Source organism: Muscardinus avellanarius, assembly GCF_963383645.1.
Source record: "Muscardinus avellanarius genome assembly, chromosome: 10".
NCBI lineage: Eukaryota > Metazoa > Chordata > Mammalia > Rodentia > Gliridae > Muscardinus > Muscardinus avellanarius.
The window spans coordinates 112,517,720-112,531,543 of record NC_137796.1 but is presented as its reverse complement, the minus strand read 5'-3'; the positions used below and the strand labels follow the sequence as shown (position 1 = coordinate 112,531,543).

Here is a 13,824-nt window from a genome sequence, read left to right as displayed (position 1 = left end):
AAATAAATAAATAAATAAATAAATAAAATAGGTGAGGGTTGCAGTTCGAAGGAAGAATGCCCCTGGGTTTCATCTCCAGTACAGGGGAAGAAAAAAAGAATAAAAAATTGGGTTTGGGGTGTAGCTCGGTGGTAGAATGCCCTTGGGTTCCATCCCCAGTACCACAAAAAAAAGGGGGGTCTGGGCTATAGCTTGGAGTTAGAATGTATCTAGGTTCAATCCCCTGCAAAACACACACACACACACACACACACACACACACACACACACACAGACTCGAAGGCTGGAAGGTAAACTACCCCTAGGTTCAATTCTCAGTACCCCACTCTAAGAGATGCTTACCCCAAGACTCTTCAGAAGGGGAACACTCACATAAAACCAAATGGGAGCCGGGCGTGGTGGCTCACGCTTGTAATCCCCGCGCTTGGGAGGCGGAGACAGGAGGATCGCGCAGGTTCAAAGCCAGCCGTGCTGGTTTAAGAGAGCCTGTTTTCAAATAAAAAAGTATAAAAATCGGTCTGAGAGTGTAGCCCAGAGGTAGAAGGGTTTCCAGGAACCCAGTACCACCAAAACAAAACAAAACAAAAAAACAAAAAACAAATGGAGAGCCGGGCGTGGTGGCGCACATCTGTAATCCCAGCATTCGGGAGGCTGAGACCAGAGAATCGCAGTTTTCGGACTGCCTCAGCTACTTAGTGAGGCCCTCTGCAAGTCAGTGAGACCCTGTTTCTTTTTTCTTTTCTTTCTTTCTTTCTTTCTTTTTTTTTTTTTTTTTTTTTGGTGGTACTGGGGTTTCTGGAAGCCCTTCTACCTCCGGGCTACACTCCCAGACCTAGTTTTACATTTTTATTTGGAAACAGGGTCTCCTAAGCGAGTGCGCGATCCTCCTGTCTCTGCCTCCCAAGCGCAGGGATTACAAGCGTGCGCCACCACGCCCGGCAGTGAGACCCTGTTTCAAAATAAAGAATAAAAAAAAAAAAAAGAACAAATGGAGGCAGCGAGGCTGAGACAGGAGGATGGCAGGCTCAGGGACAGCCTAAACAACTTAGCTAGACCTTCAGCAACTCAGTGTTTCAGAATGAAAAATAAAAAGGGCTAGGGGTTAACAGGGAGGTAGAATGTCCCTGGATCCAATATCCTCTGTGAGAGAGAGAGAGCGAGAGAGCGAGAGAGAGCGAGAGCAAGAGCGAGAGCGAGAGAGAGAGAGAGAGAGAGAGAGAGCGAGAGCGAGCGAGAGAGAGAGAGAGAGAGCGAGAGAGCGAGAGCGAGAGAGAGAGAGAGAGAGAGAGCGAGTGAGAGCGAGAGAGCGAGTGAGAGCGAGAGAGCGAGAGCGAGAGAGAGAGAGAGAGCGAGTGAGAGCGAGAGAGCGAGAGCGAGAGAGAGAGAGAGAGAGCGAGAGAGAGCGAGAGCAAGAGCGAGAGCGAGAGAGAGAGAGAGAGCGAGAGAGAGAGCGAGTGAGAGCGAGAGAGCGAGAGCGAGAGAGAGAGAGAGAGCGAGTGAGAGCGAGAGAGCGAGAGCGAGAGAGAGAGAGAGAGCGAGTGAGAGCGAGAGAGCGAGAGCGAGAGCGAGAGAGAGAGAGAGAGAGAGAGAGAGAGAGAGCATCACCTTGAGCCTTCCTGGGGAAGCAGAAGCCAGTGATTCAGGGAGCACCACGGGGTGCACATGAGAATTTCCAGTTCTAAACACCTCCCTGACCTTGACGCAGCAGGCAGCTTTAGTGGAGCCGCGGGGCTGATTGCTCTGGAGTGCTGTGTCCACCCCCACTAGAGAGTTGAGGCTGAGGGACTTCAGGGACAACTTGTCCCCACGGCAGCAGCTGGGTGGGGCTGGCTGCTTCCCCATAAGTAAGGGGTTTCCCGAAGCTGCCAGAGGCTGGGGAAACTGGGTGTAGGCCTTCTCTAGTTTGCTTTTTTGCCTTTATTTATTTATTTATTTATTTATTTATTTATTGCAGTACTGAGGATGGAACCCAGGGGCATCCTACCTCCAAGCTACAGCCCTAACCCTAATATTATTCTTTATTTTGAAAGAAGGTCTCACTAAATTGCAGAGGGCCTCACTAAGTAGCCAAGGGTGGCCGTGAACCTGTGATCCTCCTGTCTCAGCCTCCCAAGTGATGGGATTACAAGTGTGGGCCACCATGTCCAGTTTCCCCTCCTATTTTTAAAACAAGAAAGCAGCCGGGCGTGGTGGCGCACGCTTGTAATCCCCGCGCTTGGGAGGCGGAGACAGGAGGATCACGCAGGTTCGAAGCCAGCCGCGTGCGCTGGCTTAGGAGACCCTGTTTCCAAGTAAAAATGTAAAAATAGGTCTGGGAGTGTAGCCCCGAGGTAGAAGGGCTTCCAGGAACCCCAGTACCACCAAAAAAAAAAAAAAAAAAAAAAAAAAAAAAAAAAAACAAGAAAGCAATGCCAGGCACGGTGGTACACACTTGTAATCCCAGTACATGGGAGGCTGAGACAGAAGGATCACAGGTTCATGGCCAGCCTTGGCTACTTAGCGAGGTCCTGTTTCAAAGTAAAGAATATAAAATAGGGCTGGGTGTGTAGTTCGGAAGTAGAAGGCCCCTGGGTTCTATTCCCAGTACCTAAAAAAAAAAAAAAAAAAAAAAAAAAAATGCAGTTGGGCATGGTGGTACATGCCTGTAATCCCAGTACTTGGAAGGCCAGGGGCAGAGGACCATAGTTTCAAGAACTGCCTCAGCAACATAGCAAGACTCTCAGCAGCCTAGTGAGACTTTGTTTCAAAATAAAATAAAATAGCCTGGGTGGGGGGTGGCGCACACTTGTAATCCCTGCACTTGGGAGGCTAGCACAGGTTCGAAGCCAGCCTCAGCTGGCTTAAGAGACCCTGTTTCCAGATAAAATATAAAATAGATCTAGGCGTGTAGCCCGGAGGTAAAAGGCCCCTGGGTTCCATCCCCAGTACCACCAAAAATATAATAATAATAATAATAATAATAATAATAATAATAATATAATAAAATAAAATCAGGCTAGGGATGTAAGCTCAGAGATAGAATGACTCTGGGTTCAATACCAGTACCCAAATTAGTGAAGTAAAAATGCCTATTCTAGCTGTCAATGCATGTTTATTTATTTTTACCTGCCACAATTTGGAATTTGAAAAAAAAAGTCAAAGAGATAATACCAAGTGTTGGATGTTGAAAACTGGAAACCTTCGTGTACTGCTGGCCAGAAGGTAGTCATGCGACTTTGGAAAGCAGTTCGGCAGTCTCTCTGCAAGTCTATACGAGCTGCGCAGAGGCTGACACCTATAATCCCCGCTACTCAAGAGGCTGTGGTGGAGTATCGCAAATTCCATGCTAGACTGGGTAACTTAGCAAGACCCTGTCTCAAAATAAAATAAGAAGAGCTAAAGGTGTAGCTTGGTGGTAGAATGGCCCTTGCTTCCACTATCTGAACCTCAAAAAAAGTGTGTAGACGTGAATTTACCATGTGACTCATCTACTCTTGAGCATCTGCCCAAGATAAATAAAAATATCTATCTCCACCGAGGGCTTGCCTGATATACACAAGACACTGGGTTCAATCCCCAGCACTGCAAAAAATACAAATAAAAACATCAATTCAGATTTGTATGAGAATGCTCATAGCAGCTTTATTCACGATAACCAAAAGTTGGAAGCAACCCACCCAAATGTCCATCAGCTGGACGATTGGTTAAACAAAATGTGGCCATGCATACAGTGGGACATTACTTGTCCACAAAAGCTTGACGCTCTGATTCAGGCTACACATGGGTGGACGTGAGAACACTCTGCTGAAAGAAGCCAGACACCGAAGGACCCTTGTGGAGGGACGGCACTTACACGCCGTGTCCAGGACAGGCCGATGCCCAGGCAGAAAGCAGCCAAGGGGTGCCAGGGCCGAGGGAGCAGCGGCCACTGACGGGCAACCTAAGTGCTCTAAAGCTAGCCGGTGATGCTGGCTGCACACCTCGTGCATTCCTGACCGCCTCTGAACCGTGCCCTGGGAGTGCGAGGATGCGATGTGACGGTTACGCCTCAGGGAGTCGATTCGACAGCACTGCCCAGCTATTCTGAAGGGTGGCCTGGCTGCCTTGCCCACCACCGCAGGGCAACAGGACAGGACTGACCAGCTGATGTTGAGGGGATCTCTGGGGCTTCTGGGAAAGGGGACTGTGGTTTTGAGGGCCAGGAAACCGACTCTGGCCCTGTCCATGAGATGTTGGAATAGCCATTGTCTGGAGGAAACCTTTCCCAAGTGCCCTGAGAGATGGCAGTGACTCACAGATGCTCTCTGCAGGTCCAAGGGAAGGGGAGCCCAGGGCCGGCCTGTGAGCAGCGGAGCGCAGACCCGCTGTCTAGCACTGCTGTTGGGCCAGCTCACGCTCGGTGACCTGCGGCTTTGCGGGCGCTGCACGCGCGGATAGGAAGCTGGGAAGATGTAGCCTTTGTGGGTCCCTAACACCCCTGGCGGCGCCCCTCCCCTGCCGGCTGCTTCCTACCCCGGAGGCGGGCGCTCCGGTGTGCTGGGTGGGGCTTGCTCCAGAGTGCGACCATGGCGCCTGCAGGCTGAGGACTCACGGACAGTGCTCCAGGCAGGTGCAGTGGGTCCTCTGCACAAATCCACCTACTGACACGGCATTGGCCAGTGTCAGGATGGCACCTGTGGGGAGCTCTTTCCCAGTGGCAAGGTTTGCAACTTCCCCAGGGGCCAGGGCCCGGTCCCAGATGGCCAAGCCAGACAGGCTCCCCACAAAGGCCTCAGCGCCATCAAACCCTCCCCCCACACTGTCCTGCTCCTGGCCCAGCACAAGGGACCCTCCGGGAGGGATCTCATAGCCCTCCCTGAAGTGGGAGCCAGTGGCCACCAGCCCGCGGTCCACATAGAGCCAGTACCTGCCCTGGACAGATGTCCAGATGACGCAGAGGTGGTGCCACCGGCCGTCCAGCAGCGGCTGCAGGGGCAGTTCCCGGAAGGCCGGGTCTCCAATCACAAAATGCACAGAGCCGGGGACCAGGGAGTCTCGGCCGTGCAGTACCAGCTTGTTGTCATTCTCTTCGGTGGCATAGGAAAGGAGGGTGCCCAGGTGGTCAGAGGGTGCTTGGACCCAGCTGCAGAAGGTCAGAGCCCGGAGGGCGCTGAGGAAGCCGGGGCTGAGGAAGATCACATTTTCCGTGGAGGCGTTGGGGAAAACCATCACCTGGCCCACATTGCAAACTAGAAACAGAGGGATGGAGAGTCAGCCCTGCACCAGAGGCCACCCAGAAGCCTTTGCACTGCAGAGGTGCCCCTACCCCTAGGTGGGATGGGCCTGTGCCTCAGCCGCCAGACTTCCTCCCTCGGGCACTGTTGTAGGCTGGCCTGGAAAGGTCTCCTTCACTCTCCTGCTAGGAGGCAGCCCTGGTCCCTAGCTGGAACTGAGGAGGAGGGCCGCCTCCCGAGGGAGGAGGGCTGAGTCCAGGTGAGCCAGAGTTGGCTGCCTAGGAAGCCAAGCTGGGGCCTCGCCACAGAGGACCTCTGGCTGAGCTTCCTGTGGCTGCTATAACAAATCACCACAGACTTGGTGACTTAAAACACTCCAGGAAGCCAGGTGTGGTGGTACATGCTGTAATCCCAGTAATTGAGAAGCTGAGGATCATAGGTTCAAAGCCAGCCTCAGCCACTTAGTGAGGCTGTCAGTAACTTAGTGAGACCCTGTTTCTAAATAAAAAGGGCTGGGAGCCGGGCGTGGTGGCGGACACTTGTAATCCCAGCATTTAGGAGGCTGAGACAGGAAGATCACAGTTCGTCAATAGCCTCCGCTACTTAGTGAGGCCCTTTGCAACTCAGTGAGACCTGTTTCAAAATAAAGAATAAAGAATAGGGATAGGGGCCGGATGTGGTGGCACATGCTTGTAATCCCAGCATTTGAGCCGGGCGTGGTGACGCACGCTTGTAATCCCCGCGCTTGGGAGGCAGAGACAGGAGGATCGCACAGGTTCGAAGCCAGCCATGCGCGTTGGCTTAGGAGACCCTGTTTCCAAATAAAAATGTAAAAATAGGTCTGGGAGTGTAGCCCGAAGGTAGAAGGGCTTCCAGGAACCCCAGTACCACAAAAATAAATAAATAAATAAATAAAATCCCAGCATTTGGGAGGCTGAGACAGGAGGATCACAGTTCAAGGCTGGCCTCAGCTGCTTAGTGAGGTCCTTTGCAACTCAGTGAGACCCTGTTTCAAAATAAAGAATAAAAAATAGGGCTGCGGATGTAGCTTGGAGGTAGAATGCCCCTGGGTTCCATCCCCAGGACCGCAAAAATAAATAAATAAATAAATAAATAAATAAATAAAATTGAACTGAGAGTTTAGCTTGGAGGTAGAATGCCTCCCAGGAACCCCCCCCACACACACACACACACATGCATGTTCTCCAAAGTCCAGATTATCTGGGCAGAGTGGCACATGTAATCTTAGTATAAAAAGTGCTAGTGTGGCTTGGAGATAGAATGCCCCTGGGTTTAATTCCCAGTACCAAAAACAAACAAACAAACAAACAAACAAACAAAACAACCCAAAACCCCAGTCTATGTTATGAATTTGTATCCCTGCAGTTGGGAGGCTCGTCACCGTGTGGGCAGGGCTAGCTCCTTCTGAGGTTCCTGGGAGAAGCCGTCTGTTGCTCGCCCTTCCCAGCTTCAAGAGGCGCCCTCACCTGGGCTTGAGGCCCCTCCTGACTTCCACATGAACCCTCCAGCCTCTGTCACTGTCCTCACTCTGACTGATCTCTGACCACACCGGGCCGTCCAGGACCCCAGGAGCGTCACCTTCCCAAGGTCCTGACCTGACCACCTCTGCAGAGGTGCCTCTGCCATAAGAGGGACCCAGGGGGCCTACTGCTGGGACCTGCACGCAGGCGGCCAGCCGATGAGGGGACAGTGTGGCCACCCGCTGCCCTGGAGCGGGCTCCTCCCCTTACCGCCCTTGGGAGGAAAGCCTGTGGAGGAGCGAGACACCTGTGGGCTCAGGAGGAGCGAGAAGGAGACACAGACATTGGTGGGGAGGGGACAAGCCCGTGACACTTACTTTCTGCTGGCCCCTGGGAGGACCGTCCTGGCTGGGGAGGGTCCCTCAGGGCTGTAGCAGCCCCATCCGGTGCCCAATGGCTGCTTGGGGCTGAGAGTTTATGCATCTCCTGGAGATGGGTAGGGAAGTCCCGGGGGGGATTCCTGTGTTGGGGTGTAGGTCTGTTCCTTGGTGGTTGCTGGGAGCTTGGGCCTGGCCGTGCAGGCTGGGTTGGAGTTGGGGCCGGAGTTAGCCCCAGGGCAGCAGTGCCAGAGGTGGTCATCTGTATTTGACCCTCCAGAGCCGCCAACCTGGTGTCCTGGCCGTGGACCTGCTGTATCAGGCGGGTCAGCGCATCCTGCAGGGCCCGTGTGTCCAGGGCCAGGCCCGAGACAGTCTCCTTCTGCTCCTTCCCTGCCCGTGCCTGCTGCCTGCTCCTCTCGGTCAGGGCCAGGTCCAAGGCCTGCAGCCGCAAATCCACCTTCCGGCTTCTGCGCCGGGTCTTCCTCATCCAGGTCTTCAGGTGAGCCACGTCCCCCTGGAAGGCCGCGCGTGACCTGTTGACTGCCAGGGCAATGGCCTGATTCTCTTCTGCCAAGCTCTGGAAGCGGGCATCAATGTTGTAGGACACGTTGTAGTTGTTGGCAATGCTCTGCAGGTGCGTTAAGGTCACCTCTTGGAATCTCCGAAACTGTAAAGAGGACACTGTGATTATGGGGCAGGGGCGGGGACGAGGCTTTCCCGCCCAGGCTCTAGACGTGCCTAGTGTGCTGAGCTTCTGGTCAGCATCGCACCTCGATTGCTGTTAGGATTGCGGGCAGACTGCTATGGCTTACCCCAGGTTTCCTGGGACTCCAGGCTCACAGCCCAGTTTCTGATCCCCACGTCCTGGATGGCCATGGCAGTCACATCACTGCTGTGGTCCTCAGGGTCCTCACAGTGAGCAGAGGGGCAGGCAGGATGGGTTGCACAAGCAGTTTTTAATTTTTTTATTTTTGTGGGTCTGGGGATGGAATCCAGGGGCATTTGCCCTCCAAGCTACACCCCGTCTCTTTTTGTGTATGTGGTACTGGGGTTCCTGGAAACCCTTCTACCTCCACGCTACACTCACAGACCTATTTTATAGCTTTTTTTTTTATTTGGAAACAGGGTCTCTTAAGCCAGTGCGGCTAGATTCGAACCTGCGCGATCCTCCTGTCTCCACCTCCCAAGCGAGGGGATTAAAAGCGTGTGCCACCATGCCCAGCCTCCTGCCCTATATTTCTTTCTTTCTTTCTTTCTTTCTTTCTTTCTTTCTTTCTTTCTTTCTTTCTTTCTTTTTTTAATTTTTTTTGGTGGTACTGGGGGTGTGGAACCCAGGGGCTTTCCATCTCTGGGCTATACTCCCAGACCTATTTTATACTTTGTTTGGAAACAGGGTCTCACTAAGTTGCTGAGAGCCTCACTAAGTAGCTGAGGCTGGCTTTGAACCTGCGTTATCCTCCTGTCTCAGCCTCCCAAGTGCAGGGATTACAAGCGTGTGCCACCACACCCGGCTTATTCTTTATTTTGAAATAGGATCTAACTTACGGAGGGCCTCACTAAGTAGTTGAGGCTGTCCATGAACCATGATCCTCCGGTCTCAGCCTGCCTAATGCTGGAATTACAAGTGTGTGCCACCACAGCTGGCTAGCACTTTTTAGTTTTGGTAATAGGGATTGAACCCAGAGGATTTCTACTTCCCAGTTACATCCTTCAGCCCTTTTATTTATTTATTTATTTATTTATTTATTTATTTATTTATTTTTGTGGGTCTGGGGATGGAACCCAGGGGCATTCAATCTCCGACCCCCTGCCCTAATTTTTATTCTTTATTTTGAAACCAGGTCTCACTGAGTTGCAGAGGGCCTCACTAAGTAGCTGAGGGTGTCCTTATACCGTGATCCTCCAGTCTCAGCCTCCCAAATGCTGGGATTACAAGCGTGCGCCACCATGCTCAGCTTGAACTATCAGCCATTTTAAAGTTTCTGATTGGGCTGGGCGTGGTGGCGCACGCTTGTAATCCCCGCGCTTGGGAGGCGGAGACAGGAGGATCGCGCAGGTTCGAAGCCAGCCGCGCTGGCTTAAGAGACCCTGTTTCCAAAAATAAAAAATAGGTCTGGGAGTGTAGCCCGGAGATAGAAGGGCTTCCAGGAACCCCAGCACCACCAAAAAAATAAAAATTAAAAAAGTTTCTGATTGAAGCCGGGCATCGAATACCCCTGGGTTTCATCCTCAGACTCACACACACACACAAATTTTTTAATAAAATAAAGTTTCTGATTGAGTGGCTTTAGTATGTTCAGTTGCGCATGTTCATAGTGTTGTGCGGCTGCTCCCCAGGCCGGCGGCCTGCCATCTGCTGGTCTGTTTCCTGTCTCGGCGGATGCGCCTCTCTAGGTGCAGCACGCCTCCTGAATGCTAGGATTACAAGCATGTGCTAACGTGCCTGGCCAATTTTTTTTTTTTTTTTAACAGGGTTTCACTAAGTTGCCGAGGCTGGCCTCCAACCTGCAGTCTTCCTGTCTCAGCCTCCCAAGTACTGGGGTTAAAGGCTCAAGCCAGTTTGACGTGGTGGCGCACGCTTGTAATCCCTGCGCTTGGGAGGCTGAGACAGGAGTATCGCACAGGTTCGAAGCCAGCCTCAGCTATTTAGTGAGGCTCTCAGCAACTTAGTGAGACCCTGTTTCCAAATAAAATAGAAAATAGGTCTGGGAGTATAGCTTGGAGGTAGAAAGCCTCTGGGTTCCACCCCCAGTATCACACACACACACACACACACACACACACAAAAGGCACAAGCCACCATGCCTGGCTACATAGTAAGCACTTTACTGGTGCTGGAGAACCATCCAGAGGCCCCACACAGGAGTAGGGCCAGCCACACCCTCTGCTTAGTGACCTCACAGCTCTCAGCCTAGGGATGCTGCCCAGCCCGCAGCCCCTCCAGCTGTGTTCCTCAGGCCTCCAGAGCCTCCTTCTAGTCTCCTCATCTGCACACCCTCTGGCTCATCTTTAGAGCAGAGCCCAGCAAACCCCTTCCTGGCTTCCAACAGTAGGTGAGAATGTGCTAGTTGCTGGCAAGAACCACAAGCTGCCAATGTCCACCAAGCGCATACTCTCACAGATGTTTCTGTACCATCCACCCTTTTTGTTGCCAATTTAAGAAAACCAACTGCCCCAAGAGTGGTACACCTACCTGCTCTTCTAGCCTACGAAGCCTCTCAAAAAATGGTTTTCGTTGCCCTGTTGGATGGACTTCTTGCAATGAAGCCCCATGTAGATACATGGGCACAAATATAAGGAGGAAAGACAGGGCCTTCCGCCCCGAGCAGCCCATGCTGAGGTGAGGGGAGCCGGCAGTCTCCCCGACACAGGAGTGGCACCAGCCGTGTCTGCCTCGCCCCTCACTCCTCCCAGCTCTGCAGTTTTCCTTCTTTGGCTCTGGCTGAGGTCAGGTACTTCCTGCTGTCGTAATGAAAGCAACTACCTTCAAGCCAAACAGCTCCGAGAATCCAAGATTTCCAAGGAAACAAGCCTAAAACAGATGCAAATAGTCTCTTTGGAAAATCATTCTACTGGGTGCAAGGCCCTGTCTGGCTGGTCGAAGGTGGGCGGGAGCTGATGGCTTTAGCAGGAGCACATGGTCTCACGTTCCCAACAAGCAGTCGAAGCAAGACAGGGAACCAGACTGGGGCCCGGAAGTCTCAGGAGCCAGGACTGCACTGGCGCCCAGTGTCCGGCCATGCATGGCCAAATCCTACGAGGCCTCATCTCTCCCTTCAGGAGGGGAACTGAAAGGTGGCCCAGAGTCACCTTAACTTATTTCTCCCTTAGGAGTCTTTATTACAAGAAGTCGGCCCACGTTTTTTTTTCAGCACTGAGGATGGAACCGAGGGGAATTCTACCTCTGAGCTCCAGCTCCAGCCCTATTTCCTTCTTTCTTCTCCTTCTTCTTTGTTGTTGTATTAGGAACGGAACCCAGGGGCATTCTACCTCCGAGCTACACCCCCAGTCCTATCTCTTAGTCTTTTCTTTTTTCTTTTTCTTGTTTTTTTGGTGGTACTGGGGTTCCTGGAAGCCCTTCTACCTCCGGGCTAGACTCCCAGACCTATTTTATATTTTTATTTGAAAACAGGGTCTCTTAAGCCAGCGAGGATGGGTTCGAATCAGTGCGATCCTCCTGTCTCTGCCTCCCCAGCTTGGGGATTACAAGCGTGTGCCACCACGCCCTGCTTAGTCTTTTCATTTTTTGAAACAGTGTCTCACTGAGTTGCAAAGAGCCTCCCTAAGTAGCTGAAGCTGTCCGCAAACCATGATCCTCTGGTCTCTGCCTCCTGAATGCTGGTGCTGGGATTACAAGCATGGGCCACCACACCTGGCTCCTCCTCTCCTCTTCTCCTCCCCCTCCCCCTCCCCCTCCTCCTCCTCCTTTTTTGCAGTACTGGAGATAGAACCCAGGGGCATTCTACCTCTGAGCTACACCCCTACACCCCCAGCCCTATTTTTTATTCTTTATTTTGAAACTGGGTTTTATTGAGTTGCAAGGGGCCTCACTAAGTAGCTAAGGTTGGCCGCAAGCTGCAATCCTCCCGTCTCAGCCTCCCAAATGCTGGGATTACAAGCGTGCGCCACCACGCTTGGCCTCTACTTTGTGTGTGTGTGTGTGTGTGTGTGTGTGTGTGTGTGTGTGTGTTACTGGAGGTAGAACCAAGGGCTTTTCTACCTCCAGACTACACTCCCAGACCTATTTTATACTTTATTTGGAAACAGGGTATCACTAAGTTACTGAGAGCCTCACTAAGTAGCTGAGGCTGGCCACAAACCTGCCATCCTCCTGCCTCACCTTCCCAAGTACTGGGATTACAGGTGTGTGCCATCACACCCAGTTCATTGTGCAAATTTTATTTTTTGGTACTGGAGATTGTACCCAGAGGCATTGTACCTCCAGCCTATACCCCCAGTCTTTTTTTTTTTTTTCCGGGTGTGGGGATGGAATCCAGAGGCATTCGACCTCCGAGCTACACCCCTGCCCAATCTTTTTATTATTTTGAAACAGGGTCTCACTGAGTTGCAGAGGGCCTCACTCAGTAGCTGAGGCTGTCTGCGAACTGCAATCCTCAGGTCTCAGCCTCCCAGATGCTGGGATCACAAGCATGTGCCATCACACTTTGCTTATAGTCCCAGTCTTATCTATTATTTGGAAACAGGGTCTTACTAGGTTGCTGAGAGCCTCACTAAATTGCTGCAGCTGGCTTTGAACCTGAGACCTTCCTGTCTCAGCCTCCCACATACAGGGGTTATAGGCCTGTGCCACTACACCTGGCTCATCATGTAATTTTAAATCAGGTGAGCTGGGTGTGGTGACACATACTTGTAATCCCAGTACTTAAGAGGCTGAGACAGGAGTCTTACAGGTTCATGGCCAGCCTCAGCAACTTAGGTCCTGTTTCAAAATAAAAAATAAAACCAGTCTGAGAGTGTGGTTCAGAGGTAGCATGCTCTGAGTTCAATCCCCAGTAAAACACACACACACACACACACACACACACACACACACGCGCAGTGTTAGGTGCTACATAACCTAGCTTCTCCTAACTTGTTCTTGGGCACAGGCTGCATGTGTGGTCGATGATACTCCTGAAAAGTCATGTCCAAGCTCCAGGACCTGAGAATGAAAGTGCGTGTGGAAATGCTCTCTGAAGATCTTGACATGCGGTCGGCCTTGGATCGTCCAGTTGGCCCTAACTCCCATGACAGACGTTCTGGTAAGAGACAGAGGGGACAATCACACGAGACAGGCGAATGGGAGCAGGGCCAACTGTTGGAGCTGGGAGAGCCGCTCAAGGACCCGCCCTGAGCCTCCGGAGGGAGCCGACAGCCCTGGCTCCCGACGTCCAGCCTGCGGAGCTGGGCTGGCATCACCTCCTGTTGTGGTCTTCTGTGGTCATAACCCACACAGAATTGAGGCTTCTCTCATGGCAAGAGCGTGAGACGTGTGTCCTCTGCACACCTTCGCTGGAGGCTGCTGGAGGGTGGGCTTCAAGGAGGCACTGGGGGAACTGGAGAGGGCTGTAGCCCGGTCCTGGGGGCTCTCAGGCAGAGACTGCCTCAGCCTTGTCCACACCGGCTCTGCTGCGCCTCCGAGGTTGCTCACTAAGGCGTCTGCTGACTCCACCCAGCGCTGGCCTCTCAAGTGAAGTCTGGATCACCACATCCAGACCTTGGAGCAAACTCGCTTTTCCATGGCCGGCCCAGCTGCCTGCCTCCCTCCCGGCCAGCCTGTTCCTCCTTGGGCTTCCCTCCGCGCACCTGCCAGCCGGGAGACAAGCCCCGCCCACTCGGGCCACAGATCCCGCCCACCCAGCCCCGGGCCCGCCCACGCTCTCCCCGCGCAGGCGCAGAAGCGGCGGCGCGGCGCCTTCCGCAGATTCGCGAGGGGCCGCGGGCGCGCACCGGTGCCTGGCCCCGAGGACCTCCCGCAGCTCGGCCGGCTCCCGCCGAGGACTCGAGCTCCTGACGGCCGCTGGCTGCTGCCGAGCTGGGCCCGGGCCCGTGGCGAATCGGCGGTTGTTCTCCGGTGAGCGCGGGCGGCCTCTCCGGAGCAGGGCTGGCTGGGGCGCGCTGTGGGCCGGGTCTGCGCCCCCGCCGCCCGCCGGGTCGCGCGCCTCACGGGGGTCGGAACTCGGCCTGCTCCGACGCCGCAGGTGCCCCCGGCCGGGACGGCGAGCTCGTCCACGGGTCAGGGCCACCTGTCTAGGCACCGCGCACGCGGGC

General features: G+C 53.3%; 1 protein-coding gene across 1 annotated transcript; it reads right to left on the bottom strand.

Moving 5' to 3' along the window:
• Window positions 1-4,566: 4,566 nt before the first annotated feature.
• PTX4 (pentraxin 4) lies at window positions 4,567-10,387 on the bottom strand (the record flags this gene model as incomplete). Its single annotated transcript, XM_080703272.1, has 3 exons — window positions 4,567-5,207; window positions 7,051-7,720; window positions 10,247-10,387. The coding sequence occupies 3 exons, from the start codon at window positions 10,385-10,387 to the stop codon at window positions 4,567-4,569; spliced, it is 1,452 nt and encodes a 483-aa protein (XP_080559398.1).
• Between the last annotated feature and the right edge of the window lie 3,437 nt (window positions 10,388-13,824).